Source organism: Salvelinus sp. IW2-2015, unplaced genomic scaffold, assembly GCF_002910315.2.
Source record: "Salvelinus sp. IW2-2015 unplaced genomic scaffold, ASM291031v2 Un_scaffold1607, whole genome shotgun sequence".
Taxonomy (NCBI): Eukaryota; Metazoa; Chordata; class Actinopteri; order Salmoniformes; family Salmonidae; genus Salvelinus; species Salvelinus sp. IW2-2015.
The window spans coordinates 57,869-79,378 of record NW_019943027.1 but is presented as its reverse complement, the minus strand read 5'-3'; the positions used below and the strand labels follow the sequence as shown (position 1 = coordinate 79,378).

General features: G+C 43.2%; 1 protein-coding gene across 1 annotated transcript in view; it reads left to right on the top strand.

The window, feature by feature from the left end:
• Nucleotides 1–21,510, top strand: part of LOC112071401 (voltage-gated potassium channel KCNC1-like) — a 55,971-nt gene that overhangs the window by 17,904 nt on the left and 16,557 nt on the right. The window contains exon 2 of the mRNA XM_024138855.2: nt 12,080–13,064. Within this exon, the coding sequence (XP_023994623.1) occupies nt 12,080–13,064 (985 nt within the window). The remainder of the gene's footprint in view (nt 1–12,079; nt 13,065–21,510) is intronic.

Sequence of the window (21,510 nt, the reverse complement as noted above, 5' to 3'; positions counted from 1 at the left end):
TATCCGTGGTGACAGTGTTTCCTAGCCTCAGTGCAGTGGGCAGCTGGGAGGAAGTGCTCTTATTCTCCATGGACTTTACAGTGTCCCAGAACTTTTTGAAGTTAGAGCTACAGGATGCAAATTTCTGTTTGAAAAAGCTAGCCTTTGCTTTCCTAACTGACTGTGTGTATTGGTTCCTGACTTCCCTGAAAAGTTGCATATCGCGGGGACTATTCGATGCTACTGCAGTACGCCACAGGATGTTTTGTGCTGGTCGAGGGCAGTCAGGTCTGCAGCGAAACAAGGGCTATATCTGTTCTTAGTTCTACACTTTTTGAAAGGGGCATGCTTATTTAAGATGGTGAGGAAATTACTTTTAAAGAACAACCAGGCATCCACAACTGACGGGATGAGGTCAATATCCTTCCAGATACCTGGGCCAGGTCGATTAGAAAGGCCTTGCTCGCAGAAGTGATGAGGGTGGTCGTTTGACCGCGGACCCATAACGGATGCAGGCAATGAGGCAGTGATCGCTGAGATCCTGATTGAAAACAGCAGAGGTGTATTTGGAGGGCAGGTTGGTCAGGATAATATCTATGAGGGTGCCCATGTTTACAGATTTAGGGTTGTACCTGGGTGGGTTCCTTGATGATTTGTGTGAGATTAGCATGTCATACCATCCGTGGTACTCAGGCTATAGTGATGTAAACCATCCGTGTTACTCGCTGGTGATGGGGAATGCCTGACTGGGGGGGTGGGAGGGGGAGCCTCGGGCGGTCGGGCGGTGCTACTCTTTTTAGTGATGTATACCTCTACCTGTCCTATCAAACAGCTCCATATGTTCCTCGTCTCGATGTGATGAAACCATCCGTGGTACTCGGGCTATAGTTTGCATCGTGATGTAAACCATCCGTGGTACTCGGGCTCTATGAGTTGATGTAAACCATCCGTGGTACTCGGGCTATAGTGATGTAAACCATCCGTGGTACTCGGGCTATAGTGATGTAAACCATCCGTGGTTTCCGGGCTATAGTGATGTAAACCATCCGTGGTACTCGGGCTATAGTGATGTAAACCATCCGTGGTACTCGGGCTATAGTGATGTAAACCATCCGTGGTACTCGGGCTATAGTGATGTAAACAATGATGTGTATAAACCCATTCAGAAACCTTCAAGCCACCGGTCGGCCATATTGGCTTTCCCTAGTAGGAGCATACTGGAGAATTCTACAGTATTTCAATTAAATGTTCAATAAAGGACTAAATTACATGCATTTAATATTTTTTGATGTTATAGTGGGGACAGTAACATTAGTACGCTCTAAAAWATATATATATTTATTAATGTTTAGCTAATGTAACATCATTTAAAGATATGCATTAGGTGTCTGTAATAGAATAAATGGAGGAGTACCAAGATGGCTGCACGTTGGCTTCCATACAGCGCCCCTGTCAGTCATCCAGAGTTTATATACATAATTTGATGTAAACGATCCATGGTATTTACTCTAAGTGAGCGTATGCTAAAGTTTAGTGGGTGATTTGCATGTTATTTACTATGTGTTAATATGCCAAATGTGACTCATTTTAAGTAGCATTTTTATAGTACCAACTGAATGACCTTATGCTAAAGAGAAGGGGGTAATTTGCATGGTATTCTCTGTGCTGTATGTCAGTATGGCATGCTAATTGTCTGTGTGTGTGTGTGTTGCATTTACTCGCTGGAGTATCAAGCACCACTCAGTTTCAATCATACCCTGACTTGTCTCACTTAGCAACAGAGACACAGAGACACAGACACACACACAGACGCACAGACGCACAGAGACACACACACACAGAGACACACACACACACACAACCCTCCCCCTCCCAGATGTATCATTCATTCCATTAGTCTTCCTGGCTGGCTGGCTGGCTGAAACATATACGTATCCAGGTTTGGGTTCAGTTACTATCTGAAATCTTTCAAAGACTTTGAGTCTTTTCTTTAGCCTGTCTGGGGTGCCCGGTGGTAGGGGTTTGCAGTTTTGTGACTATACTATTAATTCCATTTGTTACAGGCTTACAGGCTCCATTAAATTTTTTGAGGTTGGACTTCAGCACGTATAGCTCGTTAGCATGTAGGGCGCACCGATAGTCGTCACCTTGTTAGTCAGTATGTGGTACACCTGTGCTTGTGGCCATCTCATTAGTGGGAAGGTGTAAACACCTTTGGTTGCCCTATTTTGATTTCTAGAAAAACATTCCTTTGTCTGATTTGCATTTTGCTCCACTTTTTTTGGTTTGCTTCTTGTCTTTAAGTTTGGTGTYGGATTTTCTTTTGGCAAATTTATAGACACATTTAGTGGGCGTCTTTTAGGCTCCAGTTGTTGTTGCTAGGCAACTTTCAGTGGACACRCCCATGAGTGTCTTTCAGAACCCCTCCTAAAAACCCACCTCGTTCGTTTTGGTTGTTGTCAYTGACTTTTTGTTACTTCCCCCTTCTGTTTGAGCGACAGTATTTGGTTCTTGCTGGGGAACAAATTGGGGGCTCGTCCGGGATCTTGTTTTCCATGAGTATGGTAGTCACTCTAATCACCTACTCTGAAGCTCTGCTGTGRCCAGATATGTGAGTGTTCAAAAMARACTTTTGTGGTAAAGTTTCTGTCAATGACATCCACACTGATGATCTGAATGTCGTCGGAGGGGATGGCTGCCATTTTTACTGGCTCCTAACCAACTGTGCTATTTTGTGMYMMTTTTTTCTCGCATTGTTTGTACATAATGTTGCTGCTACCGTCTCTTATGACTGAAAAGATCTTCTGGACATCAGAACAGCGATTACTCACTTCAAACTGGATGAAGATCTTTTTTCTTGAATGAGTCCGATGCGAAGGATATACTGCTCTCCAGAGACRAGGCCCAAATCCTTGTCCTTTGCTTGAAGAAAAGGRGGASATACAGAGGGAGAAGGTTGGGATGCCTTATTAGGATTKGTAGGCGAGTGAGTAAATCATCATCACTTCTATTGGCCAATCACTGGACAACAAACTCGATGATCAACAGTTGAGACTATCCTACCAARGGGACATTAAAAAACTGTAATATCTTATGTTTCATGAATGGTGGCTGAACAACGACACGGATAATATAGAGCTGGCTGGGTTTTGCATGCATCGGCATGACATGTCTGGTAAGACGAGGGGTGCGGGTGTGTGTCTATTTGTCAATAACAGCTGGTGTGCAATGTCTATTAAAGAAGTCTCGAGGTATTGCTCGCCTGAGGTAGAGTACCTCATGATAAGCTGTACACCACACTATCTACCAAGAGACTTCTCATCTGTATTATTCGTAGTCGTCTATTTACTACCACAGACCGATGCTGGCACTAAGACTGCACTCAACCAACTCTTTAAGGRCATTAGCAAACAAGAAAATGCTCATCCAGAAGCGGCGCTCCTAGTGGCCGTCAACTTTAATGCAGGAAAACTTAAATCCGTTTGACCTCATTTCTATGAGCATGTCACATGTGCAACCAGAGGGAAAAAAACTCTAGACCACCTTTACTCCACAAAGAGATGCATACAAAGCTCTCCCCGCCCTCCATTTAGCAAATCTGACCATAATTCTATCCTCCTGATTCCAGCTTACAAGCAAGAACTAAAGCAGGAAGCACCAGTCCCTACAGTGACCGTACGTACATACCCCAACCAGAAGCCATGGATTACAGGCAACATCCGCACTGAGCTAAAGGGTAGAGCTGCAGCTTTCAAGGTGCGGGACTCTAACCCGGAAGCTTATAAGAAATCCTGCTATGCCCTCCGACGAACCATCAAACAGGCAAAGCGTCAACACAGGACTAAGATTGAATCGTACTACACCGGCTCCGACGCTCGCGGATGTGGCAGGGCTTGCAAACTATTAGAATAAAAAGGGAAGCACAGCTGAGAGCTGCCCAGTGACACGAGCCTACCAGTAGCTAAATTACTTCTATGCTCGCTTTGAGGCAAGTAACACTGAAGCATGCATGAGAGCATCAGCTGTTCCGGACGACTGCGTGTTCACGCTCTCCGTAACCGATGTGAGTAAGACCTCTAAACAGGTCAGCATTCAGACAGATTACCAGGGCGTGTTCTCCGAGCATGCGCTGACCAGCTGGCGAGTGTCTTCACTGACATTTTCAACCTGTCCCTGACCCAGTCTGTAATACCAACATGTTTCAAGCAGACCACCATAGTCCCTGTGCCCAAGAACACTAAGGTAACCTGCCTAAATGACTACTGACCCGTAGCACTCATGTCTGTAGCCATGAAGTGCTTTGAAAGGCTCGTCATAGCTCACATCAACATCATTATCCCAGAAACCTTAGATCCATTCCAATTCGCATACCACCCCAACAGATCCACAGATGACGCAATCTCAATCGCACTCCACACTGCCCTTTCCCACTTGGACAAAAGGAACCATAGTGCCCTCAAAGCTCATGACTAAGCTAAGGACTCTGGGACTGAACACCTCCCTCTGCAACTGGATCCGGGACTTCCTGACGTACCGCCCCCCCCAGGTGGTAAGGGTAGGCAACAACACGTCAACACGTGTTGAATCTCAATACAGGGGCCCCTCAGGGGTGCGTGCTTAGTCCCCTCTTGTACTCCCTGTTCACCAACGACTCCGTGGCCAAGCACGACTCCAACACCATCATTAAGTTTGCTGACAACACAACAGTGGTAGGCCTCATCACTGATAACTGATCATGAGACAGCCTATAGGCAGGAGGTCAGAGACCTGGCAGTGTGGTGCAAGGACAACAACCTCTCCCTCAATGTGAGCAAGACAAAGGAGATGATCGTGGACTACAGGAAAAGGAGGACCGACCACGCCCCCATTCTCATTGAAGGGGCTGTAGTGGAGCAGGTTGAGAGCTTCAAGTTCCTTGGTGTCCACATCACCAACACACTATCATGGTCCAAACACACCAAGACAGTCATGAAGAGGGCACAACAACACCTTTTCCCCCTCAGGAGACTGAGAAGGTTTGGCATGGGTCCCCAGATCCTCAAAAAGTTATACAGCCGCACAATTGAGAGCATCCTGACCGGTTGCATCACCACCTGGTATGGCAACTGCTCGGCATCTGACCGTAAGGCACTACAGAGGGTAGTGCGTACYGCCCAGTACATCACTGGAGCCAAGCTTCCTGCCATCCAGGACCTATATACTAGGCGGTGTCAGAGGAAGGACCTAAATATTGTCAAAGACTCCAGTCACCCAAGTCATAGACTGTTCTCTCTGCTACCGCACGGCAAGCGATACCGGAATGCCAAGTCTAGGTCCAAAAGGCTCCTTAACAGCTTCTACCCCCCAATCCATAAGACTGCTGAACAATTAATCAAATGGCCACCCGGACTATTTACATTGAACCACCCCCCCCTTTTTGTTATTACGCTGTAGCTACTCGCTGTTAATTATCTATGCATCGTCTCTTTATCCCAACACATTGACTCAGTACCGGTACCCCCTGTATATAGTTATGTCATTTTATTGTGTTACTTCACATTTTTTACTTATTTAGTAAATATTTTCTTCACCAACAATGCAGTTGTAATAGAGTTAAGGGGCTGTAAGTAAGTACTTCACGGTAAGGCTCATGTGCCAAATACAATTGGATTTAATTTGATTTGAATTTGAGGGGTTATAAGATTGGGAGAATAATTTTGAAAGTTGCTTATACACAGGCTAATAAACACACAGGCTAATAAACACACAGGCTAATAAACACACAGGCTAATAAACACACAGGCTAATAAACACATACGGCTAATAAACACACAGGCTAATTTAAACACACAGGCTAATAAACACATCAGGCTAATAAACACACAGGCTAATATAATAAAGCCGCTGGACTTTAAGTTGGGAGCATTTGTGGAAAACCCAACATGGGAGATGCTAAATAAATGTGCAAAGGTGAATCTGCTCGTCATTGCAAAAGCATTATGACATCAACGTGGCATCTGGTGATCCAAAAGCATTATGACATCAAAGCGGCATCTGTGATTCAAAAGCATTATGACATCAAAGCGGCAGCTGGTGATTAAAAAGCATTATGACATCAAAGTGGCATCTGGTGATCCAAAAGCATTATGACATCAAAGCGGCATCTGGTGATTCAAAAAGCATTATGACATCAAAGCGGCATCTGGTGATTAAAAAGATTATGACATCAAATCGGCATCTGGTGATTCAAAAGAAGTCGCTCTGGATAAGAGCGTCTGCTAAATGACTTAAATGTAATGTAAATGTAAATTATGACATCAAAGCGGCAGCTGGTGATTAAAAAGCATTATGACATCAAAGCGCATTCTGGTTTCAAAAGCATTATGACATCAAAGGGCATCTGGTGATTCAAAAGCAGTAGTTGATCGATGCTGCTTTGGTGCAGGACGAAATCCTTCCCGGAGAGGAAGGTTGATGAAAACGGTTTCTTCGGAAGTAAGGGTGAGCCATGTAGACGTACAACTGTTAGAGTTAGAATCAAGACATAATGGGACAACAGAAATTTAAATCAAATCAAAGTTTGTGTCACGTGTGCCGAATACAACAGGTGTAGACCTTACAGTGAAATGCTTACTTACAGGCTCTAACCAATAGTTCAAAAAAGGAATTAGGTGAACAATAGGTAAGTAAAGAAATAAAACAACAGTTAAAAGACAGGCTATATACAGTAGCGAGGCTATAAAAGTAGCGAGGCTACATACAGACACCAGTTAGTCAGGCTGATTGAGGTAGTATGTACATGTAGATATGGTTAAAGTGACTATGCATATATGATGAACGAGAGAGTAGCCGTAGCGTAAAAGAGGGTGGGTGGTTCGTAGTGGTGGGACACAATGCAGATATCCCGGTTAGCCAATGTGGCGGGAGCACTGGTTGGTCGGCCTAATTGAGGTAGTATGTACATGAACGTATAGTTAAAGTGACTATGCATATATGATAAACAGAGAGTAGCAGCAGCGTAAAAAGAGGGGTTGAGCACGAGCACATTCGAGCTAGAGCACAATGAAAGGAACAGGAACGTGAGCATGCCATTTGACTGAGATATACTATGAATCCAGTCAGGCCATCCTGTACCCTCAAAAGAGTTTGATCTTGGTCGGAACAGGAGGTGGATGTATATTTTACTCTGTTTGAGCGGATTGCCACCTCCCTAAATGTACATGAGAAATGTAGTCACTGCTCCTCCAAAGTGTTCTGGTGGGAAGGCTCAAAGTGTACCGTGGCTTTATCTCTTGACCAGAGTTCAGATGATGACACTGATAAAGCTGCTATCCTTCAGGCTTACGAGTTGGTCCAGAGGCATACAGATAACAAAGCCATGTTGAGTTCGCAAGGGAGCAAGCAAGTCTATTTGATCGGTGGTGTGGTTCTCAAGAGGTCCAGGACCTTGAGGACTTAAAGACTTCTAGAGCACTTCAAGAATTGCCTTCAACGAAAGGGTTGCGACCTACATGTATGAGCACAAGGATCTCACTCTTGAGAAAAGCTGCAGTTCTTCCAGATGAGTTTGTGTTGACACATAACTACCTTCACAAACAAAGCACCCGGTAGTTCTCGCTAGCATAAAAGCAATCCGGAGAAGTCACCTCCTGGTTTCATTCCATTTCTACAGAATCAGTCCGTCAGTCCGTCAGTTTGTCATTACTGCCGTGAGAAAGAACACATTTTCTCTGTGTCCTACATTGAAACAGAAAGGTTTCACTCCATTTCTACTAATGGAGGAGTAGATTACATCTATCATCTATTCCTAATGGAGGAGTAGATTACATCTATCATCTATCATCCTAATGGAGGAGTAGATTACATCTATCATCCTAATGGGAGTAGATTACATCTATCATCTATCATCCTAATGGAGGAGTAGATTAAATCTATCATCTATCATCCTAATGGAGGTGTGATTACATCTATCATCTATCATCCTAATGGAGGTGTAGATTACATCTATCATCCTAATGGAGGAGTAGATTACATCTATCATAATGGAGGAGTAGATTAAATCTATCATCCTAATGGAGGAGTAGATTACATCTATCATCCTAATGGAGGAGTAGATATCATCTATCACCTCTAATGGAGGTGTAGATTACATCTATCATCTATCATCCTAATGGAGGAGTAGACTACATCTATCATCCTAATGGAGGAGTAGATTACATCTATCATCCTAATGGAGGAGTAGATTACATCTATCATCTATCATCCTAATGGAGGAGTAGATTACATCTATCATCCTAATGGAGGAGTAGATTACATTATCATCTATCATCCTAATGGAGGTGTAGATTACATCTATCATCTATCATCCTAATGGAGAGTAGATTACATCTATCATCCTAATGGAGGTGTAGATTACATCTATCATCTATCATCCCAATGGAGGAGTAGATTACATCTATCATCTATCATCCTAATGGAGGAGTAGATTACATCTATCATCCAATGGAGGTGTAGATTACATCTATCATCCTAATGGAGGAGTAGATTACATCTATCATCTATCATCCAATGGAGGAGTAGATTACATCTATCATCTATCATCCTAATGGAGGAGTAGATTACATCTATCATCCTAATGGAGGTGTAGATTACATCTATCATCCCAATGGAGGTGTAGATTACATCTATCATCCTAATGGAGGAGTAGATTACATCTATCATCTATCATCCTAATGGAGGAGTAGATTACATCTATCATCTACATCCTAATGGAGGAGTAGATTACATCTATCATCCTAATGGAGGAGTAGATTACATCCATCATCCTAATGGAGGAGTAGATTACATCTATCATCCTAATGGAGGTGTAGATTACATTATCATCCTAATGGAGGTGTAGATTACATCTATCATCCTAATGGAGGTGTAGATTACATCTATCATCCTAATGGAGGAGTAGATTACATCTATCATCCTAATGGAGGAGTAGATTACATCTATCATCTATCATCCAATGGAGGAGTAGATTAATCTATCATCTATCATCCTAATGGAGGAGTAGATTACATCTATCATCCTAATGGAGGAGTAGATTACATCTATCATCCTAATGGAGGTGTAGATTACATCTATCATCCTAATGGAGGAGTAGATTACATCTATCATCTATCATCCCAATGGAGGAGTAGATTACATCTATCATCTATCATCCCAATGGAGAGGTAGATTACATCTATCATCCTAATGGAGGTGTAGATTACATCTATCATCCTAATGGAGGAGTAGATTACATCTATCATTATCATCCCAATGGAGGAGTAGATTACATTATCATCTATCATCCCAATGGAGGAGTAGATTACATCTATCATCCTAATGGAGGAGTAGATTACATCTATATCTATCATCCCAATGGAGGAGTAGATTACATCTATCATCCTAATGGAGGTGTAGATTACATCTATCATCCTATGGAGGAGTAGATTACATCTATCATCTATCATCCTAATGGAGTGTAGATTACATCTATCATCTATCATCCCAATGGAGGAGTAGATTACATCTATCATCCTAATGGAGGAGTAGATTACATCTATCATCCTAATGGAGGTGTAGATTACATCTATCATCCTAATGGAGGAGTAGATTACATCTATCATCTATCATCCCAATGGAGGAGTAGATTACATCTATCATCTATCATCCTAATGGAGGAGTAGATTACATCTATCATCCTAATGGAGGAGTAGATTACATCCATCATCCTAATGGAGGAGTAGATTAATCTATCATCCTAATGGAGGTGTAGATTACATCTATCATCCTAATGGAGGTGTAGATTACATCTATCATCCTAATGGAGGTGTAGATTACATCTATCATCCTAATGGAGGAGTAGATTACATCTAATCATCTATCATCATCATCCAATGGAGGAGTAGATTACATCTATCATCTATCATCCTAATGGAGGAGTAGATTACATCTATCATCCTAATGGAGGAGTAGATTACATCTATCATCCTAATGGAGGTGTAGATTACATCTATCATCCTAATGGAGGAGTAGATTACATCTAGCATCTATCATCCCAATGGAGGAGTAGATTACATCTATCATCTATCATCCCAATGAAGGAGTAGATTACATCTATCATCCTAATGGAGGAGTAGATTACATCTATCATCCTAATGGAGGAGTAGATTACATCTATCATCCTAATGGAGGAGTAGATTTCATCTATCATCTATCATCCCAATGGAGGAGTAGATTACATCTATCATCTATCATCCCAATGGAGGAGTAGATTACATCTATCATCCTAATGGAGGAGTAGATTACATCTATCATCTATCATCCTAATGGAGGAGTAGATTACATCTATCATCTATCATCCTAATGGAGGAGTAATTACATCTATCATCTATCATCCTAATGGAGGAGTAGATTACATCTTCATCCTAATGGAGGAGTAGATACATCTATCATCCTAATGGAGAGTAGATTACATCTATCATCTATCATCCCAAGGGAGGAGTAGATTACATCTATCATCCTAATGGAGGAGTAGATTACATCTATCATCTACTCCTAATGGAGGGTGTAGATTACATCTATCATCCTAATGGAGGAGTAGATTACATCTATCATCCTAATGGAGGTGTAGATTACATCTATCATCTATCATCCCAATGGAGGAGTAGATTACATCTATCATCCTAATGGAGGAGTAGATTACATCTATCATCCTAATGGAGGAGTAGATTACATCTATCATCCTAATGGAGGTGTAGATTACATCTATCATCTATCATCCCAATGGAGGAGTAGATTACATCTATCATCCTAATGGAGGAGTAGATTACAGCTATCATCCTAATGGAGGAGTAGATTACATCTTCATCCTAATGGAGGTGTAGATTACATCTATCATCTATCATCCTAATGGAGGAGTAGATTACATCTATCATCTATCATCCCAATGGAGAGTAGAATTACACTCCTATCATCCTAATGGAGGAGTAGATTACATCTATCATCCTAATGGAAGTGTAGGTAGCCTGGCTGGTAGGAGTGTTGGACCAGTAACCGAAAGGTTGCTGAATCGAATCCCCGAAGTCAACCCTATCTGATTCAGAGGGTTTTGGTTAAATGCGAAAGTCACATTTCAGTTGAATGCATTCCGTTGTACAACTGACTAGGTATCCCCCCTTTCCCTAGATTGAGGTTAGGGTAACCCTAACACTTGTTGTTTTATGAAGCATGTGACAAATACAATTTGATTCGATTTTTCATCTCTCTCTTTCTCTCTCAATATACAATAGTTCCCTTTTGGGATTAATAAAGCACATTTTCTCTCTCTCTCCCTCAGTTTATCCTCCTCTCTCTCTTCTCTCTCTCAATATAAAATAGTACTTTATTAATTCCAAAAGGGGACATTTTTTCTCTCTCTCTCTCTCTCTCTCTCTCTCTCTCTCTCTCTCTGATGGGCTCTGGTCTAAAGTAGTGCACTATATAGGGAATAGGGTGCCATTTGGGATGCAGGCTCTGTAACAAGAGAGACTGGACAGCCTGTTATAACCTTCCTGTTATACTGATGTGGACTGGACAGACTGTTATAACCGTCCTGTTACATTGATGTGGACTGGACAGACTGTATTACAGCCTTGCTGTTGTACCAATGTCAATCAATACATGATATACAAGAGTATGTTGTTTTTACAAGTCCAAATAAAAATGTCTGTCTCTCTCTCTCCTCCCCTCCCCTTTCTCTCTCCTCCCCTGTAATACAGTCTGTCCAGTCCACATCAGTGTTGTAATGCAGGGGAGAGAGAGAAAGGAGAGGAGAGGGAGAGAGAGAGACTCTTTCCTCTCCTCCCCTCCCTTTTTTCTCTCTCCTCCCCTTTTTCTCTCTCCTCCCTCCACTCTCTCTTTCCTCCCCTCCCTTTTCTCTCTCTCCTCCCCTCTCCCTCTGGTGTCCATCTCCATCTTCTGTACATCTCTGCACTGCTTATAATTGTATTATGTGTTATGAAGTACTTATGTCAGAACCTTCAAATAATAATCTCTCTTTCCCTCATTCTCTCTCTTTCCATTTCTCCCTTTTCTCCCTCCTCCACAGTGGATAGCCCTGGCCTCTCTGTTCTTCATCCTCGTGTCCATCTCCACCTTCTGTCTGGAGACCCACGAGTTCTTCAACCCCATCGTGAACCGCACCGAGCTGGAGCTGGTGGACAACGTGACGGTGGAGCATGTGTACCAGGAAACGGAGACGGTGGTCTATCTCACCTATATCGAGGGCGTCTGCGTGGTCTGGTTTACCTTCGAGTTCATGATGCGAGTCATATTCTGTCCGGACAAGATGGAGTTCATGAAGAAAGCTCTGAACGTTATCGACTTCGTGGCGATCTTACCGTTCTACCTGGAGGTGGGGCTGWSRGGYCTGTCGTCTAAAGCGGCTAAGGATGTTCTGGGSTTCCTGAGGGTGGTGAGGTTTGTCAGGATCCTGCGTATCTTCAAGCTGACCCGTCACTTCGTYGGCCTGAGGGTTCTGGGTCACACGTTACGGGCTAGCACCAATGAGTTCCTCCTCCTCATCATCTTCCTCGCTCTCGGAGTCCTCATCTTCGCCACGATGATCTACTACGCCGAACGGATGGGAGCGGARCCGACCGACCCGCGCGCCAGCGATCACACGCACTTCAAGAACATCCCCATTGGATTCTGGTGGGCCGTTGTTACCATGACGACCCTTGGCTACGGCGACATGTACCCCCAGACGTGGTCGGGTATGCTTGTCGGAGCGCTGTGCGCCCTGTCGGGTGTACTGACCATCGCCATGCCCGTCCCCGTGATCGTCAACAACTTTGGAATGTATTACTCTCTGGCCATGGCTAAACAGAAGCTACCAAAGAAGAAGAACAAGCATATACCCCGAGCGCCCCAACCAGGATCACCCAACTACTGTAAGTCCAGCATCAACTCTCCTCCAACGCCCCACAAAGCACCGCTCCTTCCTGAAAGCCCGAACTTAGTCCACCCCGTTTTGGCTCTGGCTCAAAACATGGCTCTGACACACGACGACGTCTTTGAAGTAAAGTTTGCAGGTAAGAAACCATGATAGAAGTCTATATACTGACAGTCTGTATTATAGACCACCATGATAGATGTCGTATAGGCTGACAGTCTGTATTATAGACCACCATGATAGATGTTATAGGCTGTCAGTCTGTCTTATAGACCACCATGATAAAGTCTATAGGCTGACAGTCTGTCTTATAGACCACCATGATAGATGTTCTATAGACTGACAGTCTGTATTATAGACCACCATGATAGATGTATATTTGGCTGACAGTCTGTATTATAGACCACATGATAGAAGTCTATAGACTGACAGTCTGTATTATAGACCACCATGATAGATGTCTATAGGCTGACAGTCTGTATTATAGACCACCATGATAGATGTCTATAGACTGACAGTCTGTATTATAGCCATTTTTCTTCCTTCCTTTGATATGACTTTTTATGAGTCGTACACTAGATCTCTTTTCGCTATCTTTTATTGACACTTTTATATCCGCTAGGTGATAGATAGCTATAGGCTTCTAGACGCTCTCTGTATTGGTCGGTCCACCATTTGCCACGGTTGTCTATACTCCTCTGGTAGGCTGAATGACAGTCTGGGTTCCTACTTGTTTCTTCGAACCTACTTGATCATACCTCCTCTGTAGGCTACCTTGGTCTCCTCTTCTTCATCTCCTCTGGGTAGGCTCACATAGTTCATTGTCTCTCTTTCATTCTCCGCTGTGTAGGCTGCTACATTCTCATCATGAGGCTCATTCGCATTAGGATTGTTCTAGTTTCAGGCCCTGAGGGAGTCACTGCTTTGGTAGGTATCTGACACGCTTTTGCCATATTGACTCTGTATGTCGTTATAGCAAGTGTATCAGATTCTGTATATAGAACTCCTTGATACCATGAGGACGGTACTAGTTATTCGGTATGATGAGCTTCTCTCGTCTTATTTCCACATGGTTATCTCACTGATGCTCCTGATAGAGGGCCTCCGCATACCTCTCGTGTATCTTCCGTCAGGCTTTGACTCAACTTGATAGATGCGTCTTACTTTGGTATAGGAGGGACTTGTACTCGTTATTATAGACACCCATGAGTCTCACTGTTCTCTTATGACTTGTCAGGGGTGTATTCTATAGGACTCCACCTGGTTGAAGTGAGGGTTGATCCTCACTACTGCACTTTGCTATCATGTCTGTAATTTATGCAAACATCTTTTGTTTACCCGCCTACTGGTTAGGAGAGCTGATCATATTATATTATACGAATACTGGCTCTTATTCGCACCCTTGACTTTGTCCATTACTAGGGAGTAGTTGACTAGTCTGTTTATTAGATGGCCTCTATTGCATTGATGTTATTAGACTGAGTTCGGGTCAGTCTTTGATTATTCTTTATGGCTCACGATCTAATTCCTTATTGCTGTATCTCGATTTGTCTGGTTGCTATTTAGACTTGTGGCGTATACTGGGTCATTACAACTGATAACCCCTTGTCGTTCTTCTCAGACTTGTTTCGTTAAACTCGTCACACATATGCGGTAGGAGGAGTCGTTCTTCTTCTGTGCTCAATTTCTTCTCTGCTCATCTTCTTCTCTTTCTCTGTTTTTTTCCGGTTCTCTTCCTCTCTCGGTATGCTCTTAGTTCCTTCCCTACTGTGCTCCTGTATCTCTCCATTCCATTTGCGTCTGTCTCACTGTTGTCTGCTCACGCTGGGCTCAGGCTTTATCACCTGTTCTATCAGCGTCGACTCTTGTTGCCTTCACTACGATTTTAACAAATTATCTCTTATTCTCACGGATCATTGGATGACTAACGTTGGAGACTCCTTCTGAGAGGGTTAGAGGATACATAGAGAGTTATGCCATTGCACGTAATTGATTCGCTCAGTTCTTTCTCTCAGTATGGTCCTTATAGTTTCCTAGTTACTGTTCCTATAGTCTAATTGGCTGGTCGAATCAGTTGCCCTATGTAGGGTAATATTTTAGTACTTCGATTTAGGGTTGTAGGGGCAGGGGGCTGGCCAGGGCCCGTTCTAGGACTCACCACTTCCTACACGAGAGTTCTGCACCTAGACTCAATCTCTCATATGTACTTTGACCCTCTCTGGTACAACGACCTCCTAGATTAGGTCTCTTGGGCTCTCCCTGAGCATCACCGTCTCGAACTCGCACCCTTTTCGCAAGGCACACTTCTAGATACAACCTTCTAAGATCAGACACTTCTAAGAAGCACACTTTTTAAACTTCTACGCAACTCACACCCTTCCTACGTAAATTTACACTTCCTAGAATAGGCAATGGCTATATTGCAGAGGTTGGCACACGTTCGCGCTCCTCTCAGAAGTCACCATTCTCGGGGTACTACCAGAGAAGGAGCAAGCTTTCTAGACGCGCGCAACCTTCACTAGAAACTCACACCGTCTTTATAACTCACCTCCACTTCTAGAGCTACCTTCTTACGATACTATCTCACACCCTTCTAGAATATAACCATATAGATACACACCTTCCTAGAGACTCACACCCGTCCCTCACGACTCGAGTACACGTCTAGCACTCAGAACGCACACACTTCCTAGAACCAACAGGGATTGCCACATTCCCTTTAGTGTTAGAGAGAACTGTTTTGTTACATAACTCCCTGTTAGATTGGCTATATGCTGAGTATACTACTTGTTCAAGTATATAAAAGACCGCCCCATTTTCTCAGAACGATACCAACCATAACCTAGATAATGGCGACGTGCACTACCAGTGTATCAATACACAAACTTAATAGTAGTACATAGATGATGTACTCGATGATTGCACTTCTTGTTCTCTGTCATAAGGGGTAAATTGATCAGCAGCATCATCCCACCGGCTGTCATTGCTGCATGTTGCGTGTCTTCTGATAGGATAGGTTGTGTTCCTGGCAGTCCCTGGATGGGTAGACTAGAGAGATGCTGATGGAAGAGCGTAGAGGGAGATAGAGAGAGACACTATTTTTTTTGGTCTATCGTAGTAAATAATCCAAGAATAGACCTTCTTGGCGTGTTTGTGACTGGGACGTTTCATTCACGGCTCGTCTACGGCACTCTTTTGTGGTCATCAATTGATCTCCATGGTATTTATTGTAACAGTAGGGGTGTTATCTGGTGTCCTGTGCTAATTCTCACAATCTCAATGTGTCTCATCTTTTTTAACAAGGGGTCTCCTTTATTTAATCCCAACTTTGGGGTTATGGAGAATATGAGTCTCTTTCATTCCTTTTACTCTCACTCTATAGTCACTCATAAGCAGAGTGTATGCGGGGCAGGAAGTTAAGGATTTGTAAGAACGTATAAGGTGATAGATAATCAATATATACTTGGATTAATAGATAAAAGATTTGGGTAAAGACGGTCTAAGGTACAAAGTTAATGATTGTTACCATGTAATAAACATTAAAATCTTTTGCGGCCATTATCAACGGAATATAGATATAGTTAAGATAGTTAGTAATTACAAGAAGCTAATTCACACGCATAGAAATGTTAATGCTGAGCTGCTATTTACCAAAGTGTTGGGTGGATACAATCATGTCCTGTGTTAGCAAAGATAGGTTACACAAAAACTGGGTCGTGAGAATGAGATTTCCGATAAAAACCAGTATATAGTAAGAGATAACATGGGTCTGTTGCTGTGAGTTTGTTTCTTACACCCAGTTGTGGAGAGGTTATTTGCTTCATTCTCGGTCTGGTTGATTCCCCAACACTCGGTTTGTAGGGATACTCCGTCCTGTTAGGTTATTACTCTGTCGGGTAGGCACACCCATAGGTTCACTGGAAGATGTGTTGCATGTCTGGGGGGTTTAGGAAATAAAGATATATATTCGTAGAGAAGAATACTAGTTTAAAAGGACTTGGTTACTGAGAGCATCTAAGTCTGCAGGGTCGCTAAGGAGATATTTAACTCAAATAGCACTGATGTTCTGATAGAGAGAGAATCCTCATACGGCTCTGTAACTCTTCAACTGTTCCTGGAGGAGATATCCTCATAGAATAGTGTTTCGAATACATAGGCTGACGTAGAGACGCCGTACATTATCTGTAGGCTTAGTTATAGATTACTAGACTGCTTGCGGCAGTACGCATACGCTGGTGACGATCGGGATTTACTCAACCCTCGTATCGGAGAGATATAGGTTCTTAGTGGAGTATTGATACTGGCTACATGATTGTCGGAGCAGACAGGAAACTACTCCCTAGTGTTTAGTTTAAGCTCTCGGTTCGCGTGGCTACGAGATAGCCTCTCGAGAGAGATATTGGATAAATCATCCAACATGTGTTAGTTGTGAAAGAGATAAGCTCTCCTTGTTGGGCTATCTCAGACCCTTTGGATGAGACAGATAGCTACATTGTAAGCGAATGTTTAAGATTCTCTGTGAAGAGCTCTTGGGAGCGTACCTCCAACCGTGTGACGATGGCAGAAAATCACCTCAGCTGTATGATGTGTTATACCAGATCCCTGTCTGGAGAGATGTGCGCCCTCTCCCTGGAGTGTTTGAGATAAAAGAATGTTATCTGGATGAGTAGTTCTATCAGGCGCGGTTTACTGGGCTGTAGGGTCTGAGACGGATTATCATAGTTAGTTAAAAAGTCTGGGCTCGGCTGAGACAGAATACTAGTTAGTTAAAGTCTGGGCTCAGCTGAGACAGGAATACAGTTAGTTTAAGCTCTGGGCTCGGCTGAGACGGAATACAGTTAGTTTAGCTTGGGCTCGGCTGAGACGGAATCCAGTTAGTTAAGTCTGGGCTCTGGTCGGAGACGGAATAAGTTAGTTATAAAGCCTCTGGGCTCGCTGGAGCAGAATACGTTAGTTAAAGCTCTGGGCCTCGGCTGAGATGAATAAGTTGTTTAAAAAAAGTCTGGGGGCTCGGTGACTGACGGAATAAGCGTTAGTCTAAAAAGCTCTTGGGTTCGGCTGATGACAGAATACCAGTTAGTTAAGGCTCTGGGGTCGGCTGAGACGGAATTACAGTTATTAAAGCTCTGGGTCGGCTGAGACAGAATACCAGTTAGTTAAAGCTCTGGGCTCGCTGAGCGGATAAGTTAGTTAAGCTTTGGGCTCGGGCTGAGAAGAATAAGTAGTTTTAGTTTCGAAGCTCTTGTCGGGACGCGTCTAGCCGGTGTGCGTGTAGTTGACTAGGCTCAACTGTAATATATGAAAGATGTGTAGTTGTATAGGATGTTTATAGCGGCTGTAGGAGGATACCTCGTAGCTAGATACGGTAATTACACATGCCTATACGTTGTATACAAGCGTAGAGTAGGTCTTCCTCGCGGTATGGTTATGTAAATGGCACATATAGTTCCTGGAGATACTCACGTTCTTAGGTATGAGTTATTGAATTCTCGAGAGATACCGCGCTGCTTCTCGGGAGATACTCATGAGAATTGGCAGGTTATCCTGTTTAAAAAGTCTGCTCTTGTGGCATAGGATACACTCTGTGGGTTTTATGCATCCAAGAGCTGGAGAGAGATCACAGTTGTTGTGTATTTTACTCCTACTCCATGTATAGCGCGATGATGTGCGTGTCAGGTTTTACTCGGAACCCTGTTCCTGTGGAGAAGGTACCGCGACAATGTTTGTTTTCAGTATATGTTCTTAACAGGGTCTTCCGTCGCGACGGATTAGAGCTCTTGGTAGCGTGTTGATGTACAGTGAAGTATCTAGGTGTTGAGGGTTTCACTAGATGGTGGCTCTTATAGGTCAATTTCTGTTCTGGAGAGATTAGGTTCCTCGTGGGAGTATCTGGAAAATTAAACCTGCTAGTGTGTGTAGGTGATACAGATCATGGACGGTCTCTTTTCTGGGTACCTGTTCCCTGGTCAGGATATGGCCTGTAGGTCTTGTTTGACTGGAAATAACTAGGGTAGTCTGTGTATAACAGGGTTAGGTTGCCACTTCCAATTGTGTGCTGTTAGCAGGGACTGACTGGAGAGATATATATAACACTCGTGAATAGTTTATCCTCGGAGTATTAAAGCTCTGTGAGGTTTATTTCAAAGGCCTGTTTCTGGGAGAGATACCGTTATTTGTTGGTGAGGACTCTGCGTCTGTGATAGGAGGTACCGCTCTTGTAGGTCAGTTTTACTTCGGATCTTAATGGCTTTCTTTGGGAGGTGCATGAGGACTTGGAGACAGTCAACTGATATAACGCGGTTATAGTTTACACCGTCTCTCTGGAGAGGTGCCATTCGGTTTAACTCAGCATATGTGTTGTTACAGGAGGAGATACTCGCTCTGTATATAGAGTGTTAATACAGCCTCCTGGGTTCGTGCAGAGGGACTTCGGACAGAATACCAGGTTTTGGTGTAGAGTCTTTTCCGGCTGTTTCTGGAACTAACTCCTGAGATAGTTTTGGATCAGCGCTCACTTGTTCCCTACACAGTCCTAGGAGGGATAGTTTTCAGGAACTATTGTTGGGTGGAGCACTACGATAGGTGGTAGCAGCGCTGATAGGTCTGATCTTATAGTAAGGGTCATAGGCGACGGTATTATTTACTGGTTGCACGTGAGTAGATGGGCTTACTCTGGTGATCAATATATGACAAATAGGACTCTACCATATCACAGTGTGTACTGTGGTATCTGTTCGATACCTGATTGGATAACTAGGTGCTGGGTAGTGCGTATGGCTTTTACAATAGCGCTGTATAGTTGGGTGGTATGGAAATGTGTCCTTGGCACCACTTCTCGTGAGGATCTACAGCGCGAGGAATAAGAGTTGTGTGTGACTAGGCATGCTATGGAGGTTATAGGCTTCTACTGAGGTACTAGGCTTTCTACGAGGTACTAGGCTTCTACTGAGGTATAGTCTACTGAGGTACTAGAGATGCTAGTGAGGTATAGGATGCTAGTGAGGTATAGGATGCTAGTGAGGTACTAGGGCTGTATGAGGTACTAGGCTGCTAGTGAGGTACTAGGCTGCTAGTGAGGTACTAGGCTGCTACTGAGGTACTAGGGTGCTATTGATGGTACTAGGATGCTACTGAGGTACTAGGATGCTATGAGGTATTAGGTTTCTAATGAGGTATAGGCTGCTACTGAGGTACTAGGAGCTACTGGTAGGGTACATAACTGAAGGTACTAGATGTACTGAGGTAACTAGGATGCTACTGAGGTACTAGGCTGCTACTGAGGTACTAGGGCTTGCTAATGAGGTATAGCTGCTACTGAGGTACTAGGCTGCTACTGAGGTACTAGGACTGCTACTGGCGGTACTAGGATGCTACTGAGGTACTAGGCTTACTGAGGTTAGGTGCTACTGAGGTCTAGGTACTACTGAGTACTAGGCTGCTACTGAGGTAGCTAGGGATGCTCTGAGGTACTAGGCTGTACTGAGGTACTAGGCTGCTACTGAGGATGCTACTGAGGTACCTAGGGAGTGCTAGTGAGGTACTAGGATGTAGTGAGGTACTAGGATGCTCGTGAGAGATAGGCTGCTACTGAGGTACTAGGATGCTACTGAGGTACTAGGCTGCTACTGAGGTACTAGGATGCTAGTGAGGTACTAGGGTACTAATTGTCAAGTGGGTTGATGTTTTAGGCTAACATGTTTTTTTCACATTGACACCATCCCACGTACCATACTAAAATACCATCCATACACCCACTAACCATCTGAGTCCATGCACCATCACGCACTAATACTACTGTTCACACTGTAATATCCTAATGCAGCATGCTTCAAATCCTACTGTTGACTGTCCAAGTCAGTGCTATTATAATTGATTGAGTCAGTAATATTTGATTTGAAGCATGCTAGGATATGATAGCATGCTAGGATATGATAGCATGCTAGGATATGATAGCATGCTAGGATATGTGCAGTACAGAATGTAGCACTTGACAAAGCTTTTGTACCCCATTTTATAAGATTTTCAAAGTGGGATAATTAAACTGGCAATATAGTGGTTTGTTTCTAAACCACATATGATTAACTTTAGCTAGATATCAGCATCAATTGGAGGTTAGCTTCCAAGGGAATACATAACGTTGTATTGAATTGAATTGGATGCCCATATCTCTACTTGTTGCATTCATCGACTCTAGTCTTTTGTTTGGCAGTTGGACAAGCAGCATTTCCTAAAATGCTTTATTTGATCAGTGTTTGATTCTGTTGTCTGTATCTCCCAGATATATTTTCTAATGTTCTTCTAGGTGTTCTAATTCTGTTTCCATGGATTCTCCTGTTCTAATTCTATTTCCATGGATTCTCCTGTTCTAATTCTGTTTCCATGGATTCTCCTGTTCTAATTCTGTTTCCATGGAATCTCCTGTTCTAATTCTGTTTCCATGGAATCTCCTGTTCTAATTCTATTTCCATGGAACCTCCTGATCTAATTCTATTTCCATGGAATCTCCTGTTCTAATTCTGTTTCCATGGAATCTCCTGTTCTAATTCTGTTTCCATGGAATCTCCTGTTCTAATTCTGTTTCCATG